This window comes from Cervus canadensis, chromosome 5 (genome assembly GCF_019320065.1).
Source record: "Cervus canadensis isolate Bull #8, Minnesota chromosome 5, ASM1932006v1, whole genome shotgun sequence".
Lineage (NCBI taxonomy): Eukaryota > Metazoa > Chordata > Mammalia > Artiodactyla > Cervidae > Cervus > Cervus canadensis.
Window position 1 is genome coordinate 42,144,740 of NC_057390.1, and position 16,803 is coordinate 42,161,542.

The 16,803-nt window shown below is 37.1% G+C and overlaps 1 protein-coding gene across 10 annotated transcripts in view; it reads left to right on the top strand.

Annotated features, from left to right (window-relative positions):
* The window catches only part of GCFC2 (GC-rich sequence DNA-binding factor 2), an 82,060-nt gene that overhangs the window by 14,336 nt on the left and 50,921 nt on the right, over positions 1–16,803 (top strand). For 9 of the 10 annotated variants that reach the window (XR_006269423.1, XR_006269421.1, XR_006269426.1 and 6 more), the window contains 2 exons: positions 6,734–6,955; positions 8,084–8,181. Coding sequence is in view for 4 of the 10 variants with exons in the window: in XM_043468649.1 (XP_043324584.1) it covers positions 6,734–6,955; positions 8,084–8,181 (320 nt within the window). In the remaining 6 variants the exon portion in view is untranslated. The remainder of the gene's footprint in view (positions 1–6,733; positions 6,956–8,083; positions 8,182–16,803) is intronic. The other variant, XR_006269422.1, reaches the window with a different exon arrangement.

A 16,803-nucleotide genomic window follows, 5' to 3' on the forward strand; every position in this document is an offset into this window, starting at 1 on the left:
TCGTGGGGAGAAATGAGCTCCTACTCTGCCATCTTGATCACCCTCCTAACCACTACTTTTTAGGTCAGATGATATATGTGAAAATTATTTATGAGTTATAAATCTGTAAGAATATGCTGTTTTTATTATTATAAAGCAGTATGCTAACATTATTAATTCCTCTTATGTCTGAACAGCATCTGCTATGTGGGAACCCTTGAACTAGGTGTTGGATATAGACAGGACAGGATGGAATAGTCTTCCTTGAGCTTTTATTTCTTTATTGTAGCTTGAGAGAGGATTAGCTTTATGTAACACTAGTTTACTGACTGTTTAGTCCACTGCTTGTGATTTACTGATTAAACCCCATTAAGTCACTGATAGGTGAAAGTGAAGGTGTTAGTCACTCAAACTTGTTTACCTCTTTGCAATTCCATGGACTATAACCTGCCAGGCTTCTCTTTCCATGGAGTTCCCCAGGCAAGAATACTGGAGTAGGTTGCAATTTCCTTCTCCAGGGGAATCTTCCTAACCCAGGGATCAAACCCTGGTCTCTTGCATTACATGCAGATTGTTGACCATCTGAGCCACTGGCGGAGAGACTGATAGGTGAATCACTTCCAGTTCAAGTATTTTTGTTTCTGTATTCATGCACTTGAGTGTTTGAACATAAGTATATCATCATAACCCTGGTTCAGTTCAGTTCAGTTGCTCAGTCGTGTCCAGCTCTTTGCAACCCCATGCACCATAGCATGTCAGGCCTCCCTGACCATCACCAACTCCTGGAGTTTACGCAAATTCATGTCCTTTGAGTCGGTGATGCCATCCAGCCATCTCATCCTGTGTCGTCCCTTTCTCTTCCTGTCTTCAATCTTTCCCAACATCAGGGTCTTTTCAAATGAGTCAGCTCTTCGCATCAGGTGGCCAAAATATTGGAGTTTCAGCTTCAGCATCAGTCCTTCCAATGAATACCCAGGACTGATTTCCTTTAGGATGGACTGGTTGGATCTCCTTGCAGTCCAAGGGACTCTCAAGAGTCTTCTCCAACACCATAGTTCAAAAGCATCAATTCTTCGGTGCTCAGCTTTCTTTATAGTCCAACTCTCACATCCATACATGACTACTGGAAAAACCATAGCCTTGACTAGACGGACCTTTGTTGAAGAAGTAATGTCTCTGCTTTTTTAATATGCTGTCTAGGTTGGTCATAACTTTCCTTCCAAGGAGTAAGCGTCTTTTAATTTCATGGCTGCAATCACCATCTGCAGTGATTTTGGAGCCCCCCAAAATAAAGTCAGCCACTGTTTCCACTGTTTCCCCATCTGTTTGCCATGAGGTGATGGGACCAGATGCCATGATCTTTGTTTTCTGAATGTTGAGCTTTAAGCCAACTTTTTCACTCTCCTCTTTCACTTTCATCAAGAGGCTCTTTAGTTCTTCTTCACTCTCTGCCATAAGGGTGGTGTCATCTGCATATCTGAGGTTATTGGAATTTCTCCTGGAAATCTTTTTTTTTTTTTTTATTAGTTGGAGGCTAATTACTTCACAACATTTCAGTGGGTTTTGTCATACATTGATATGAATCAGCCATAGATTTACACGTATTCCCCATCCCGATCCCCCCTCCCACCTCCCTCTCCACCCGATTCCTCTGGGTCTTCCCAGTGCACCTCTCCTGGCAATCTTGATTCCAGCTTGTGCTTCTTCCAGCCCAGCGTTTCTCATGATGTACTCTGCATATACGTTAAATAAACAGGGTGACAGTATACGGCCTTGATGTACTCCTTTTCTTATTGGGAACCAGTCTGTTGTTCCATGTCCAGTTCTAACTGTTGCTTCTTGACCTGCATACACATTTCTCAAGAGGCAGGTCAGGTGGTCTGGTATTCCCATCTCTTTCAGAATTTTCCACAGTTTATTGTGATCCACACAGTCAGAGTCTTTGGCATAGTAAATAAAGCAGAAATAGATGTTTTTCTGGAACTCTTGCTTTTTCAATGATCCAGCGGGTGTTGGCAATTTGATCTCTGGTTCCTCTGCCTTTTCTAAAACCAGCTTGAACATCTGGAAGTTCATGGTTCAGTTATTGCTGAAGCCTGGTAGCACATTAAATTCCCCTGCTACTGCTGCTACTGCTAAGTCACTTCAGTTGTGTCCGACTCTGTGCAACCCCATCCCTGGGATTCTCCAGGCAAGAACACAAGAACACTGGAGTGGGTTGCCATTTCCTTCTCCAATGCATAAAAGTGAAAAGTGAAAGTGAAGTCGCTCAGTCATGTCCGACTCTTCACAACCCCATGGACTGCAGCCTACCAGGCTCCTCCATCCATGGGATTTTCCAGGCAAGAGTACTGGAGTGGGGTGCCATTGCCTTCTCCGTTAAATTCCCCTAGGGAGCTATAAAGATTGGGAAAGTTTGAAGGCAGAAGGAGAAGGGATAACAGGATGAGATGTTTGGATGGCATCACCAACTTGATGAACATGAGTTTGAGCAAGCTCCAGAAGTTGGTGATGGACAGGGAAGCCTGGCGTGCTGTAGTTCATGTTGCAAAGAGTCTGATCGCAAAGAGTCAGACACAACTGACTGACTGAACACAATTGACACAACTGAGCGACTGAACTGAGGGAGCTATAAAACATACCGCTGTTCACCTTTGCCTCAGATCAACTGAATTTAGATCCCATGTTTTGGATAGGAGCCTAGTTATCAGATTGTCAACCTTCCCAGGTAGTTCTAATGTGTAGCCAAGGTTGGGAAATGCTAACATTATCCTGAGTGTTTTGAGAAGTTGAAGAGACACGTGTGTCATTTTCCTGGTACTATTTTACAAAAAATTCTAGTCAAGTAAATCACTTGATTTGCTTCTCCTTGTTTTTAATGAGCATGTTGGTTTCTAGTGTTCACCACTTACTGCTTCATAATTAAACAACCACTTCATGATTTTCTTAGTTGTGGTGTCAAGTATATTCTGTAATTTCTAAGAACTGTTTCTCCTATTCTGTTTAAAAAATTAGAGTGTTTTTCATCATGACCAAGTGGGTTTTATTCCAGGGATGAAAGGATTCTTCAGTATTCACAAATCAATCAATGTGTTACACCATATTAACAAATTGAAAGATAAAAACCATATGATTATGTCAATAGATGGAGAAAAAGCCTTTGACAAAATGCAGTATCCATTTATGATGAAAACTCTCCAGAAGGAAGGTATAGAAGGAACATACCTCAATGTAATAAAAGCCATATACAACAAACCCACAGCAAACATTATCCTCAATGGCAAAAAATTGGAAGTATTTCCTCTTACATCAGGAAGAAGACAATGGTGCCACTCTCACCACTACTATTTGACATAGTTTTGGAAGGCCTAGTCACAGCAATCAGAGAAGAAAAAGAAAAGGAATCCAGATTGGAAAAGAAGTGAAACTCTCACTGTTTGCAGATGACATGATCCTCTACATAGAAAACCCTAAAGATGCCACCAGAAAATTACTAGAACTAATCAATGAATATAGTAAAGTTGCAGGGATATAAAATTAATATGCAGAAATCCCTTGCATTCTGATACACCAACAATGAAAAATCAGGAAGAGAAATTGAAGAAACAATCCCATTCACCATTTCATTGTAAAGACTAAAATACTTAGGAATAAATTTACCTACAGAAACAAAAGACCTATATATAGAAAACTATAAAACACTGATGAAAGAAATCAAAGATTACACAAACAGATGGAAAAACATACCATGTTCATGGATTGGAGGAATCAATATAGTGAAAATGAGTATACTACCCAAAGCAATCTATAGATTCAATGCAATCCCCATCAAACTAGCAATGGTATTTTTCACAGAACTAGAACAAATAATTTCACAATTTGTATGAAAACACAAAAAACCTCAAATAGCCAAAGCAATCTTGAGAAAGAAGAATGGAACTGGAGCAAGCACCCTCCCTGACTTCAGACTATACCACAAAGCTACAGTCATCAAGACAGTATGGTATTGGCACAAAGACAAAAATACAGATCAATGGAACAAAATAGAAAGCCCAGAGATAAATCCATGCACTTATGGACACCTTATCTTTGACAAAGGAGACAAAAATATACAATGAAGAAAAGACAAGCTCTTTATTAACAAGTGGTGCTGGGAAAACTGGTCAATTGCCTGTAAAAGAATGAAACTAGAACACCTTCTAACACCATACACAAAAATAAACTTAAAATGGATTAAAGGTCTAAATGTAAGACCAGAAACTATAAAACTCTTAGAGGAAAACATAGGCAGAACACTCTCTGACATAAATCACAGCAAGATCCTCTATGACCCACCTCCCAGAGTAATGGAAATAAAAACAAAAATAAATGAGACCTAATTAAACTTAAAAGCACATTTTGTGCTTTTTTGTGCACAATGAAGGAAACTATAAGCAAGGTGAAAAGACAGCCTTCAGAATGGGAGAAAATAATAGCAAATGAAACAACTGACAAAGAATTAATCTCCAAAATACACAAGCAGCTCATGAAGCTCAGTACCAGAAAAACAAGCAACCCAATCAAAAAAGTGAGCAAAAGAACTAAACAGACATTTCTCTAAGGAAGATATCAGTTCAGTTCAGTTGCTCAGTCATGTCCAACTCTTTGCGACCCCAAGGACTGCAGCACGCCAAGCTTCCCTGTCCATCACCAACTCCTAGAACTTGCTCAGACTCAAGTCCATCGAGTTGGTGATGCCATCCAACCACCTCATCTTCTGTCATCCCCTTCTCCTTCTGCCTTCAATCTTTCCCAGCCTCAGGGTCTTTTTCAATGAGTCACTTCTTTGCATCAGGTGGCCAAAGTATTGGAGCTTCAGCATCAGTCCTTCCAATGTATATTCGCTGATTTCCTTTAGGATTGACTCGTTTCATCTCCTTGTAGTTCAAGGACTCTACAGATGGCTGGTGAACATATGAAAAGATGTTCAACATCACTCATTATTAGAGAAATGCAAATCAAAACCACAATGAGGTGTCATCTCACGCCAGTCAGGATGGCTGTCATCAAAAAGTCTACAAACAGTAAATGCTGGAGAGGGTGTGGAGAAAAGGAAACTCTCTTACACTGTTGGTGGGAATGCAAACTCATAGAGCCACTATGGAGAACAGTGTGAAGATTCCTTAAAAACCGGAAATAGAACTCCCATACAACCTAGCAGTCCCATTGCTTGGCATACACACTGAGGAAACCAGAATTGAAAGAGACCCATTGTACCCCAGTGTTCATTGCAGCACTGTTTACAATAACTAGGACATGGAAGCAACCTAGATGTCCATTGGCAGATGAATGGATAAGGAAGTTGTGGTACATATACACAATGAAATATTTCTCAGCTATAAAAATGAACACATTTGAGTCAGTTCTAATGAGGTGTATGAAACCAGAGCCTGTTATACAAAATGAAGTAATTCAGAAGGAGAAACACAAATCCTGTATATTAATACATATATATGGGATTTGAAGTGACAGTATTAATAATCCTACATTCAAGGCAGCAAAAAAGACACAGATGTAAAGAACAGACTTTTGGACTATGTGGGAGAAGGCGAGGGTGGGATGATTTGAGAGAATGGTATTGAAACATGTATATTATCCCATGTGAAATAGATGACCAGTGCAAGTTCAGTGCATGAAACAGAGTACCCAAAGCCAGTATCTGGGACAACCCAGAGGGATAGGGTAGGGAGAGATGTGGGAGGGGGGTTCCGGATGGGGGGACACATGTATACCCATGGTTGTTGATTCATGTTGATACATGGCAAAAACCACCACAATATTGTAAAGTAATTATCCTCCAATTAAAATAATTTATTAAAAAATAGAGTATTTCTATATCTCCAATTATATGACATCCTTTTATTTCTCAAAGAATTTGGACTAATTTATGAGAGAAGTTAGAAAATTTTACTCAGTGACTTGGTATTCCTGTTAATATTTTTGAAGTGCTAGAAATGATTATTTCCCTTTCCATTTTGTTTACCTAAGAAACTGTTTGTTTCCTGAGTGTAAAGATAAATTTCAACTTAGATCGTGCATGAAGAAACTTATTTTGAGTTGAAAGAGTAGATATCAATGAAGTTTGTACTTAATAAAATAAAAAACAAGGCTCTATGAAAAGATGTTGTCCTTTAAATATTTTAACCTGATTATTTCTTTTATACTTTTTAACTTATATTTGTTTATGTGAGAATTACCGCAGGCCCTTGAGCCTGATCTGAATGTGTGCTGGCTTTTAGTCTGTTTCTCACTCCCTGTGTGCCTGAATGCCCAGTGTCTAGGGGCAGGTCACAGTAGGCTGTCCCTCATACTTTATGTCAGACTGCTCTCCCACTGTCATTCTGCTCTCCACGCTCCACGAGTAACTCCATACTCAGTCCTCTCCACATCCATACCCGGGTAATCACAGAGCTTCTGGAAAGGAGAAGTAGCTAGCCCTCAACAAAAAGTCAGCAACAACATCTGATGAATGAGAAAGATAAAAGATTAACTGGAGTAGTTTCAGTTTATTTTCTGATGCTTCTAGGTTTGCTTCATTTCTTTATGTTATATTTAACCTCTATCAAAATATCTTCCATTATTGATGCAGATTTTGAATCAATTATATCAAAATAATGAAAAAATTGGAAAAATGGTGCTTTTTTCCTTTAATTATGAGGAATATTTCTTTCTTTTGGTATTTTGTTTTCAACGTCTTCCTCTTTGTTTCTTTCAGTAGATATCCCTGATGCAGCTTTTATTCAAGCAACCTATGGAAAATACAAATTGGCCAGGGCCCAAGAGGACTATATTTCTTTGGATGTAAAACATGCCTTCACCAACTCTGGTATGAAGAAAAACAGTGAAGATTCTGAAAGTGAGCCTGATGATTTTAAAGATGTAATGCCATTTACCCCAAAGCCTCAAACACTTAGACAAAGAATGGCTGAAGAAACAAGTATGTATTTAATTTATTTGTAGTATATGAATATTAAGGCATTTTTCAGTAGAATATATTATGGTAAGTATATCCATAAAAACATAATGTAGTATCTGCTATTCTAAAATGTTTTAAGTTTTGTTTTTTTTATACCAATATCACTGACATCGTGACTTCTAAAATATTTTACATGTCTGTATCAAACCGTTATCAAGGGTGCAATAATGTTTACTGTTATCTGACCTCCACTTGATCATTCTTGACAGGTTAAAAAATTTTTTAGAGTTTTTGATAAAATATTTTTGATATTGAAGACTTCCATTGTCACCTTTATAAGATTTTTTAACATGGAAGCATCGACAGGGATTTCAGGTGTCATATATTAAAATCTTCCCTGCTCTAGTAAAAAGTTTTCCTCAACCAATAATAATGTCTCAAAGAATATTTTCACATTTCTCATTTATTAAGAGGAATATTCTACCAAATTTTTGTCACTTCAGATAATACCATTTCTGAATGGTATTTTGGTTCCTATTAACCCAGAAATTATTTTTGATACATATATAGATTCTCAGGCATAATTGAGAATCTCTGATGAAACCAAGTGTTTCATTTTTTCCCAAGCTTTTTCATAAGTGAGACTGCCATGTTTTCAGTGAGACAGTGTGGTGATAAGTACAGATTTTGAAGTCAAATTGCTCAAATCAAGGCCTGGTTTCAACACAGTCCTTTGATACAGGGTTATGTTATATAACCTCGCTATCTAAATTTCTTTGTAAAGAGGATACTAATAGTGCCTTCCTCCCAGAATTAGGTATTGGGAAGGAAAAGTTAACACACAAAAAGTGCTGCTAAGCCATTTATAAGCTCCTGAATTGCTGATTGCTGCTGCTATTAGAATGGCTCAAACAGTAAGGAATCCGCCTGCAATGCAGTGGACTTGGGTTCGATCCCTGGGGTGGAAGATCCCCTGGAGAAAGGAACCCACTCCAGTATTCTGGCTTGGAGAATTCCATGGACAAAGGAGCCTGGCAGGTTACAGTCTACGGGATCACAAAGAGTCGGACACAACTGTGCAACTTTTCACTTCACTTTAATTAGAATGGAAAAATATGGAATATTTATACATCAACATTTTTTCCCTAGAAACTAGAAATGAAGAAACAAGTGATGATAGTCAAGATGAGAAAAATCAAGATATTTGGGAGCAGCAGCAGATGAGGAAAGCTGTTAAAATCACAAAGGTAGTAATTTTTTATATCATATGTATTAGTTTCATTCCATATGTATTTGTGGTAACAAATTACCACAAACTTGATGGCTTAAAACAACAGACATTTATTCTCTCACAGTTGTTGAGGCCAGAAGTCTCAATTCAAGGTATTGGTAGGAATGTGCTCCTTTTGAAGCCCCTGGGGAAGAATCTTTTCTCCCCCCTTTTCTTTTTATTCTTTTTCAAATTGAAGTAGAATTGACATACAGTATTTTGTTAGTTTCAGGTGTAGAAAACAGTGATTGACTTTTAAAACATGATGAAATAAATCACCATGATAAGTCTAGTAGCCATCTTTCACCATGCAAAATTATTACAGCGTAATTGAATATGTTCCTTAAGCTGTATATTACATCAGGGATCCCAGCCTCTGGGCCATGAACTAATACCTTCTATCAGATCAGTGGCAGCATTAAATTAGGAATAAAGTGCACAATAAATGTAATATGCTTGAATCATCCTGAAACTATCCCCCACACTCCTGATCTGTGGAAAACAATCGTCCATGGTGCCAAAAAGATTGGGGACCACTGTATTACATCCCTGTGACTTATTTATTTTATAACTGGAAGTTTGAACCTCTTCATTTGCTTCACTTATTTCCCCCTCCCCTTGGGCAACCACCAGTGTGTTCTTTGTATTTATAAGTTGTCTTGTTTTGTTTTGTTTTGTTTATTATATTCCACATATAAGTGAGATCAAAGAGATTGTCTTTGTCTTGTTACACTTAGCATAATACCCTGTATGTCCATCCATGTTGTGACAAATGGCATGATGTCATTCTTTTTTATGGCTGAATAATATTCCATTGTGTATACACACACACACATATATGAGACTTATCCAATGGCTCATTGGGTAAAGAATCTACCTGCAGTGCAGGAGATACAGTAGATGTGGGTTTGATCCGTGGGTCAGGAAGATCCCCTGGAGAAGGAAATGGCAACCCACTCCAGTATTTCTTGCATGAAAAGAAATCCCCTGGACAGAATAGCCTGGTGGGCCACAGTCCAGAGGGTAGCAAAGAGTCAGACACAACTGAGCTACGAAGTACACTCATGCACACACACACGCACGTACACACAGACCACATATTCTTTATCTGTTTGCGTATCAGTGGACACTTACATTGCTTCCTTATCTTGGAAACTGTGAATAATGCTGCAGTGAGCAGAGGGTTGCACAGAACTTTTCACATTAATGTTTTTATTTTCTTCAGGTAATTACCTAGAATGAAATTGCTGGATGATATGGTGGTTCTTTTTTTTCCACATGTTGAGGAATCTCCATGCTGTTTTCCCTGGTTGCTGTACCAATGTACATTCCCATGAACAGTGCACAAGGGATCCCTTTTTTCTACATCCTTGCCAGAACTTATTTGTTATCTATGTGGCTGTGTCAGGTCTTAGTTGTGGCATGCTCAGACTTTTCTCTAGTCATGGTGTGCAGGCTCCAGAGCACGCAGGGTCATTAGTTGTGGCACACAGGCCTAGTTTCCCTGCAGTGTGTGGGATCTTAGTTCCCCAACCAGGGATCATACCCACTTCCCTTGTATTGAAAGGCAGACTCTTAACCATTGGACCACCAGGGAAGTCCCATTTGTTGTCTTTTTGATAATAACTGTTTTAATAGGTGTGAAGTGTCTTATTGTGGTATTGCTTTGCATTTCTCTGATGAGTAGTGATGTTCAGCATCTTTTCATATGTCTGTTGGCCATTTTAACTCTTCATTGAAGAAATATCTTTTCCAATCTTCTGTGGATTTTTTGATCAGGTTTTTTTTTTTTTTAATATTGAGGTGTATGAGTTCTTAATGTAATTTGGATATTAACTATTTATGAAATATATCATTTGCAGATATCTCCTCCCATTCAATAGGGTGCCTTTTTGTTTTATTGATGATTTCCTTTACTGTGCAAAATGTTTTTACTTTGTAGTTTCATTTGTTTATCTTTGCTTTTATTGCCCTTGCCTGAGAAGGCATAGCCAAAAAAAATATTGCTGAGATTGATGTCAAAGACATATCATTTATGTTTTCTTCTAGGAGTTTTATGGTTTCAGAAATGATTTTTGTAAATAGTATAAGAAGGTGGTCCAATTTCATTCTTCTGCAAAAATGTAGCTGCCTAGTTTTCCTAGCACCATTTTGTTGAAGAGGCTATCTCTTTTCCTGGAGAAGGAAATGGCCACCCACTCCAGTATTCTTGCCTGGGAAATCCCATGGAGAGATGAGCCTGGTGGGCTACACTTCATGGAGTCACAAGAATTGGAAACAGCTTAGCGACTAAAGCACCGCCACTGTCTTTTCCTTGTTGTATGTTCTTGCCTTCTTTGTTATAGACTAACTGACCATATAAGCATGCGTTTACTTCTGGGCTGTCTGTTCTGTTCCATTGATTTATGTGTCTCTTTTTGTTCTAGTAATATGTTGTTTTGATTACTGTAATTTGAAATCTGGGAGCTTGATATCTCTAGCTTTGTTCTTCCTTAAGATCTCTTTGGCTATTTCAAGGTCTTTTGTGGCTTCACATAAATGTTAGGATTATTTGTTCTTATTCCATGAAAAACATCCTTGGTATTTTGGTGTGTGTGCTCAGTCGCTTTAGTCATGTCTGACTCTGCAACCGTATGGACTGTAGCCCACCAGGCTCCTCTGTCCATGGGAGTCTCCAGGCATGAGTGCTGGAGTGGGTTGCCATGCCCTCCTCCAAGGATCGAACCCATGTCCTGTGTCTCCTGCATTGAAGGTGGATTGTTTACCCACTGGGAAGCCCGGCATTTTGGTAGGGATTGCCTTGAATCTCTCAGTGGAGAATTTGTTCTTGCTTTGTCTAAGTTCTGGTAGCTCTAGGTATTACTTGCTTTGTATTACTACCGCATAATTTCTGTCTCCAGCTTCTTCTTTACACGGTTTTCTCTGTGCCTCTGCTTAATGTCTCTCTTATAAGGATACGTGTCATCAGATTTAGGGCCTGCTTGGATAATCCAGGATGATCTCATCTTGATATTCTTCACTTAATTACAACCCCAAAGACTCTATTTCCAAACAGGGTTATATTCAGAGGTTCCACGGGTTAGGACATAGACCTAACTTTGGGAGGCCATCATTCAGCCCACTATACCATGTACATCATGTTCTTTTCCCACTAGATTATAAATGCTTTCCATATATTGTAAGCCCCTTGAGGCAACTATATCTTTTTTACTTTTAATTTTACACTTAAAAGTATGGTAGATGCCTAAATGTGACATTCAAACAAATAAATAGGGTTAAAACAAAACTAACAACGGAAAGCGTTACACTTGGGGTCAAATGTCCTGGATTTGGGTTCTGACTTTACCACTAAAATATACTCTCCATGAAGTCAAGAATTATTAACTATTTTTTTCAGTGTTATATCCCATAGTGCCTAATATGGTGAGAGCTCAATAAATACTTGTATACTCTGAGAAAATAATTTCATTTTTCTAAATCTATTTTCTCAACAATAAAATGGAAATTATAAAGTTTGAATGATAGTGTTACCTACCTAAGCAGGTGGCTATAAGGCTCAAAATTATATTAATTTTAAAATTATTAACAACTTTATTTTTAATCTTTTTAGTAAGAGTGCTTTGAAATTTGTTTTGCTCTTTTAAGCAAGAAAATTTTTTACACTCTTCATGTTATTAAAACTAAAAAGCTAAGTATAAGTAAGCCTTCAGTTGTAGAAGTCTCTGAGCCATTCTATTTTCCAGTTATTTGCAATCTGAATTATTTTCTTTCACTACTATTAATAAGAACAGAAGTATTTGCTTGGTTTTTTTCCCTTCCTTTTCTTTTTCTTTCTTTTGATCAGAGATGTTTTTGGTTGTTTCTCTTTCTTTGTAAGGTGAAATATACTGTGTTACAACATGTATTACCTAGGAATGCATTCCTTTGCAAGTAACAGAAAACCCAAATAATGGTGGCTTAAACAAAATTAAAAGCTTTACCTACAAACCCACCAGCAGACTTCTATTTGCTATCCTTTCACTCAACTGGAGTTAGATGGCAACTTCTATCATGAAAAAACAAATATTTGGTTTGTTGCTGTTCTTAATTTACTTTATTGAAGTATAGGTTATTGATAATATTGTAATTTCTACTGTACAGCACAGTGACTCAGTTTTATATTTACATATATACATTCTTTTTTCATATTCTTTTCCATTATGTTTTATCACAGGATATTGAATATAGTTGCCTGGGCTATAGATTAGGACCTTCTTGATAATCTACTTTATACATAAGTTTCATCTGCATCTGATACTTCAAAAGTCCCAATCTGTCTCTTCCCCACTTCCCCTGCCTTGGCAAGCACAAGTATGTTCTTTATATCTGTGAGTCTGTTTCTGTTTCATTAGGTAAAAGTCCATTTGTGTCATATTTTAGACCCAAGGTTTAAGTGATATCATATGGTATTTGTCTTTCTCTTTCTGACTTCCTTCACTTTGTGTGATGATCTCTAGGTCCATTCATGTTGCTGCAAATGGCATTATTTCATTCTTTTTTATGGCTGAGTAGCAGTCTATTGTATTAATACATATGTGCCACTTCCTCTTTATCCATTCATCTGTCAGTGGACATTAGATTGTTTCCATGTCTTGGCTATTGTAAATAGTGTTGTGGTCAACATTGGGGTGCATGTATCTTTTTGAATTATATTTATCTTTGGATATATGCCCAGGAGTAGGATTGCAAGATCATATAGCAGCTTTATTTTTTGTTTTTTGAGGAACCTTCATATACTCTTGACCACAGTAGCTGCACCAATTTACATTCCCAACAACAGTGTAGGAGGATTCCCTTTTCTCCACACCCTCTCCAGCATTTGTTATGTGTATACTTTTTAATGATGGCTGTTCTGACTGGTAGTCATGTACATGTAGTCATGTACAGATTTGAGAGTTGGACTATAAAGAAGGTTGAGCACCAAAGAATTGATGTTTTTGAATTCTGGTGCTGGAGAAGACTTGTGAGAGTCCCTTGGACTACAAAGAGCTCAATCCAGTCAATCCTAAAAGAAATCAATCCTGAATATTCATTGGAAGGACTGATGCTGAATCTGAAGCTCCATTTCTTTGGCTCCCTGATGTGAAGAATTGACTCATTGGAAAAGACCGTGACGTCGGGAAAGACTGAAGGCAAAAGGAGAAGGGGTCGGCAGAGGGTAAGATGGTTAGATACTATCACCCACTCAATGGACATGAATTTGAGCAAGTTCTGGCAGAGGAGCCTGGCATGCTGCAGTCCATGGGGTTACAAAGAGATGGACACTGCTAGTGACTGAAAAACAGCAACATGCTGACTGGTGTGAGGCAGTACCTCCTTGTAGTTTTGATTTGTATTCTTATAATGGTTAGCAGTGTTGAGCATTTTTTCATGTGCCTGTTGGCTATCTGTGTGTCTTTTTAGAAAAATGTCTATGTAGATCTTCTGCCCATTTTTTGATTGGGTTGTTTTTGTTGTTATTGTTATTGAGTTGTATGAGCTGTTTGTAGATTTTGGAATCTCCCTGTCAGTTGGATCATTTGCAAATGTTGGGTTGTTCAAAAACTTTGTTCTGGTCTTTTCATATTTGGCCAACCCAATATTTTCTTCCACACCATAGGTTGTCTTCATTTTGTTTATGGTTTCCCTTGTTGTACAAAAGCTTATAAGCTTGATTGGGTGCTACGTATTTATTTTTGCTTCTATTTCTAATTTGCTTTGACATAAGAAAATATCTTAAAAAAAAAAACTGTATAATTTATGTCAGGGAATGTTTTGCCTATGTTCTCTTCCAAGAGTTTTCTGATGTCATGCTTTACATTTAAGTCTCTAAACCATTTTGAATTTATTTTTTGTGTATGGAGTAAGGGTATGTTCTTAACTTTGTTAAATTACATGCGGCTGTCCAACTTTTCCAACACCACTTGCTGAATAAATTCTTTCCTCCATTGTTGCATTCTTGCCTCCTTTGTCAAAGACCAATTGGCCATAGTTGTGTGGATTTATTTCTTAGTTTTTTTACATTGATCCACATGTCTGTTTTTGTGCCAGTATCACACTGTTTTAATTACTATAGTTTTATAGGATTGTCTGAAGTTTGGGAGGGTCATGCCTATAGCTTTGCTTGTTTTCCTCAGGATTACTTTGGCAATTTTGTGGTTTCATATGGATTATTTGTTCTAATTTTGTGAAAAATGTTATAGGTAATTTGATAGGGATCACATTAAATCTGTAGATTGCTTTGAGTAGTATGGACATTTTAACAATGTTAATTCTTCCAACTCAAGAGCATGGGATGTCTTCCATTTCTTTAAATCATCTTCAATTTCCTTTACTAATGTTTTATAGTTCTCAGCACATAAGTCTTTTACCTCCTTGGTGAGGTTTATTTCTAAGTATTTTTTATGTGATTTTTAAAGGGATTATTTTTATTCTTTCACTTTCTGAGAGTTCCTTGTTAGTGTAAAAAAAATGCAACCAATTTCTGTATGTTAATCTTGTATCCTGGCTAGTTCATGAATTTAACAGTTCTAATAGTTTTTGTGTGGGTTGTTATGGTTTTCTATGTATCATGTTACATTTTCAAATGGCAATTTTTCCTCTTCAGTTCCAGTCTGGATACCTTCTATTTCTTTTTTTTGTCTGTTTGCCGTGGCTAGTACTTCCAGTACTGTGTTGAATAGAAGAGGTGAGAGTGGGCATCCTTGTCTTGATTTACATTTTACCAAGAAGGCTTTCCATTTTTCACCGCTGAGTATTATGTTGGCTGTAGGTTTGTAGCTTTTATTACATTGTAGTATGTTCCCTCTGTACCCAGTTTCTTAAGAGTTTGTATCATGAATGTTGAATTTTGTTAAATGCTTTTCCTACATCTATTGAGAAGATCATGTAGTTTTGTCTTTTCTGTGTCAAATGTGGTTAATCACATTCATTCATTGATTTATGCATGTTGAGCCATCCCTGTGATCCTGGGATAAATCCAACTTGGTCATAGTTTATGATCTTTTCTATGTGTTGTTAGATTCAGGCTGCTAGTATTTTATTAGGACTTTTTGCATCTATATTCATCAAAGATAGTGGCCTGTGATTTTCTTTTTTTATAGTATCTTTATCTGGTTTTGGTATCAGGGTAATAGTGGCTTCATAGAATATTCTTGGGAGTGCTCCTTCCTTTACAGTCTTTTGGAAGATTTTGAGAGGGATCAGTATGAGTTCTTTTTTGTATGTTTGATAGAATTTGCCTGGGGAGCTATTAGGTCCTGAGCTTTTGTTTGTAGGGAGGTTTTGTGTTTTTCTTAATTGCACATTCTGTTTCACTTCAAGTGATTGGTCTTTTCAAAGTATGTTGTTTCTTCTTGATTCAATTCTGATGACCTGTTATGTTTGTAGAAATTTGCCCATTTCTTTCAGGTTGTTCAGTTTGTCAGTATATAATTGTTCATAGTGTTTTCTTATAGTTTTTTTCTATTTTTGCAATATCAGTTGTGATTTCTCCTCTTTCATATCTCATTTTGTTTATGTGATTCCTCTCTCTTTTCTTCTTGGTGAGACTGGCTAGAGGTTTGTCAATCTTATTTATTCTTTCAAAGAAACAGCCCTTGTTTTTATTGATTTCTTTCTATTATTTTTAATCCCTACTTTATTTCCTCTCTGATTGTTATTATTTTCTTCCTTCTTCTGACTTTGTGTTTTGTTTTTTCTCCCTTTTCTAATTTTTTAGGTGTTAGATTTTTTATTTGAGATTTTTCTTGTTTCTTGAGGAAGGCCTATATCACTATGAACTGCCCTCTAAGAACTGCTTTTACTGCATCCTATAGATTTGTATATGGTTATCTTCTCATTGTAATTTTTCTCAAGGTATTTTTTAATTTCTTCTTTGCTTTCATCATTGACCCACTGGGTTTTTTTTGTTTTTGTTTTTGAGGCAAGTTCTTTAGGCTCCAGGTAATCGAGTTGTTTGTTTGTTTTGTCATTTCTATTTCTGTGGTTAATTTCAGTTTCATGCTGTTGTGGTCAGAAAAGCTGCTTCAGAAATTTCTGTACTCTTAAATTTGTTGAGCCTTTTTTTGTGCCCAGTATGTGGTCAACCACAGAAAATGTTCCATGTGCACTTGAATGTATATTGGTTTTTTTTAATATATATAATGTCCTGAAAGTATCAATTGAGTCTAAATGTTCTAGTGTATCATTTAGGATTTCTGTTGCCTTATTGATTTTCTGTCTAGAAGACCTGTCCATTGATAGGAGTAGGTTATTAAAATCTCTTACTGTTGTATTCCTGTCCATTTCTCCCTTTAGTCTGTATTTGTTCTGTGTAATCGGGTGCTCCTATATTGGGTGCATATATGTTGAATGTAATATACTCTTCTTATGTTGATTCTTTCATCATTATATAGTGTCCTTCTTTATCTTTCTTTATGACCTTTGTTTTCAAGTCCATTACTGCTACCCATGCTTTCTTATTATCATTTCTGTTTGCATGAAATATCTTTATCCATCCGCTCACTTTCAGTCTGTGTGTTGTTCACCCTAAAGTGGGCCTCTTGTAGGTAGCATATTGTGGACTCTTGTTTTTTAATCC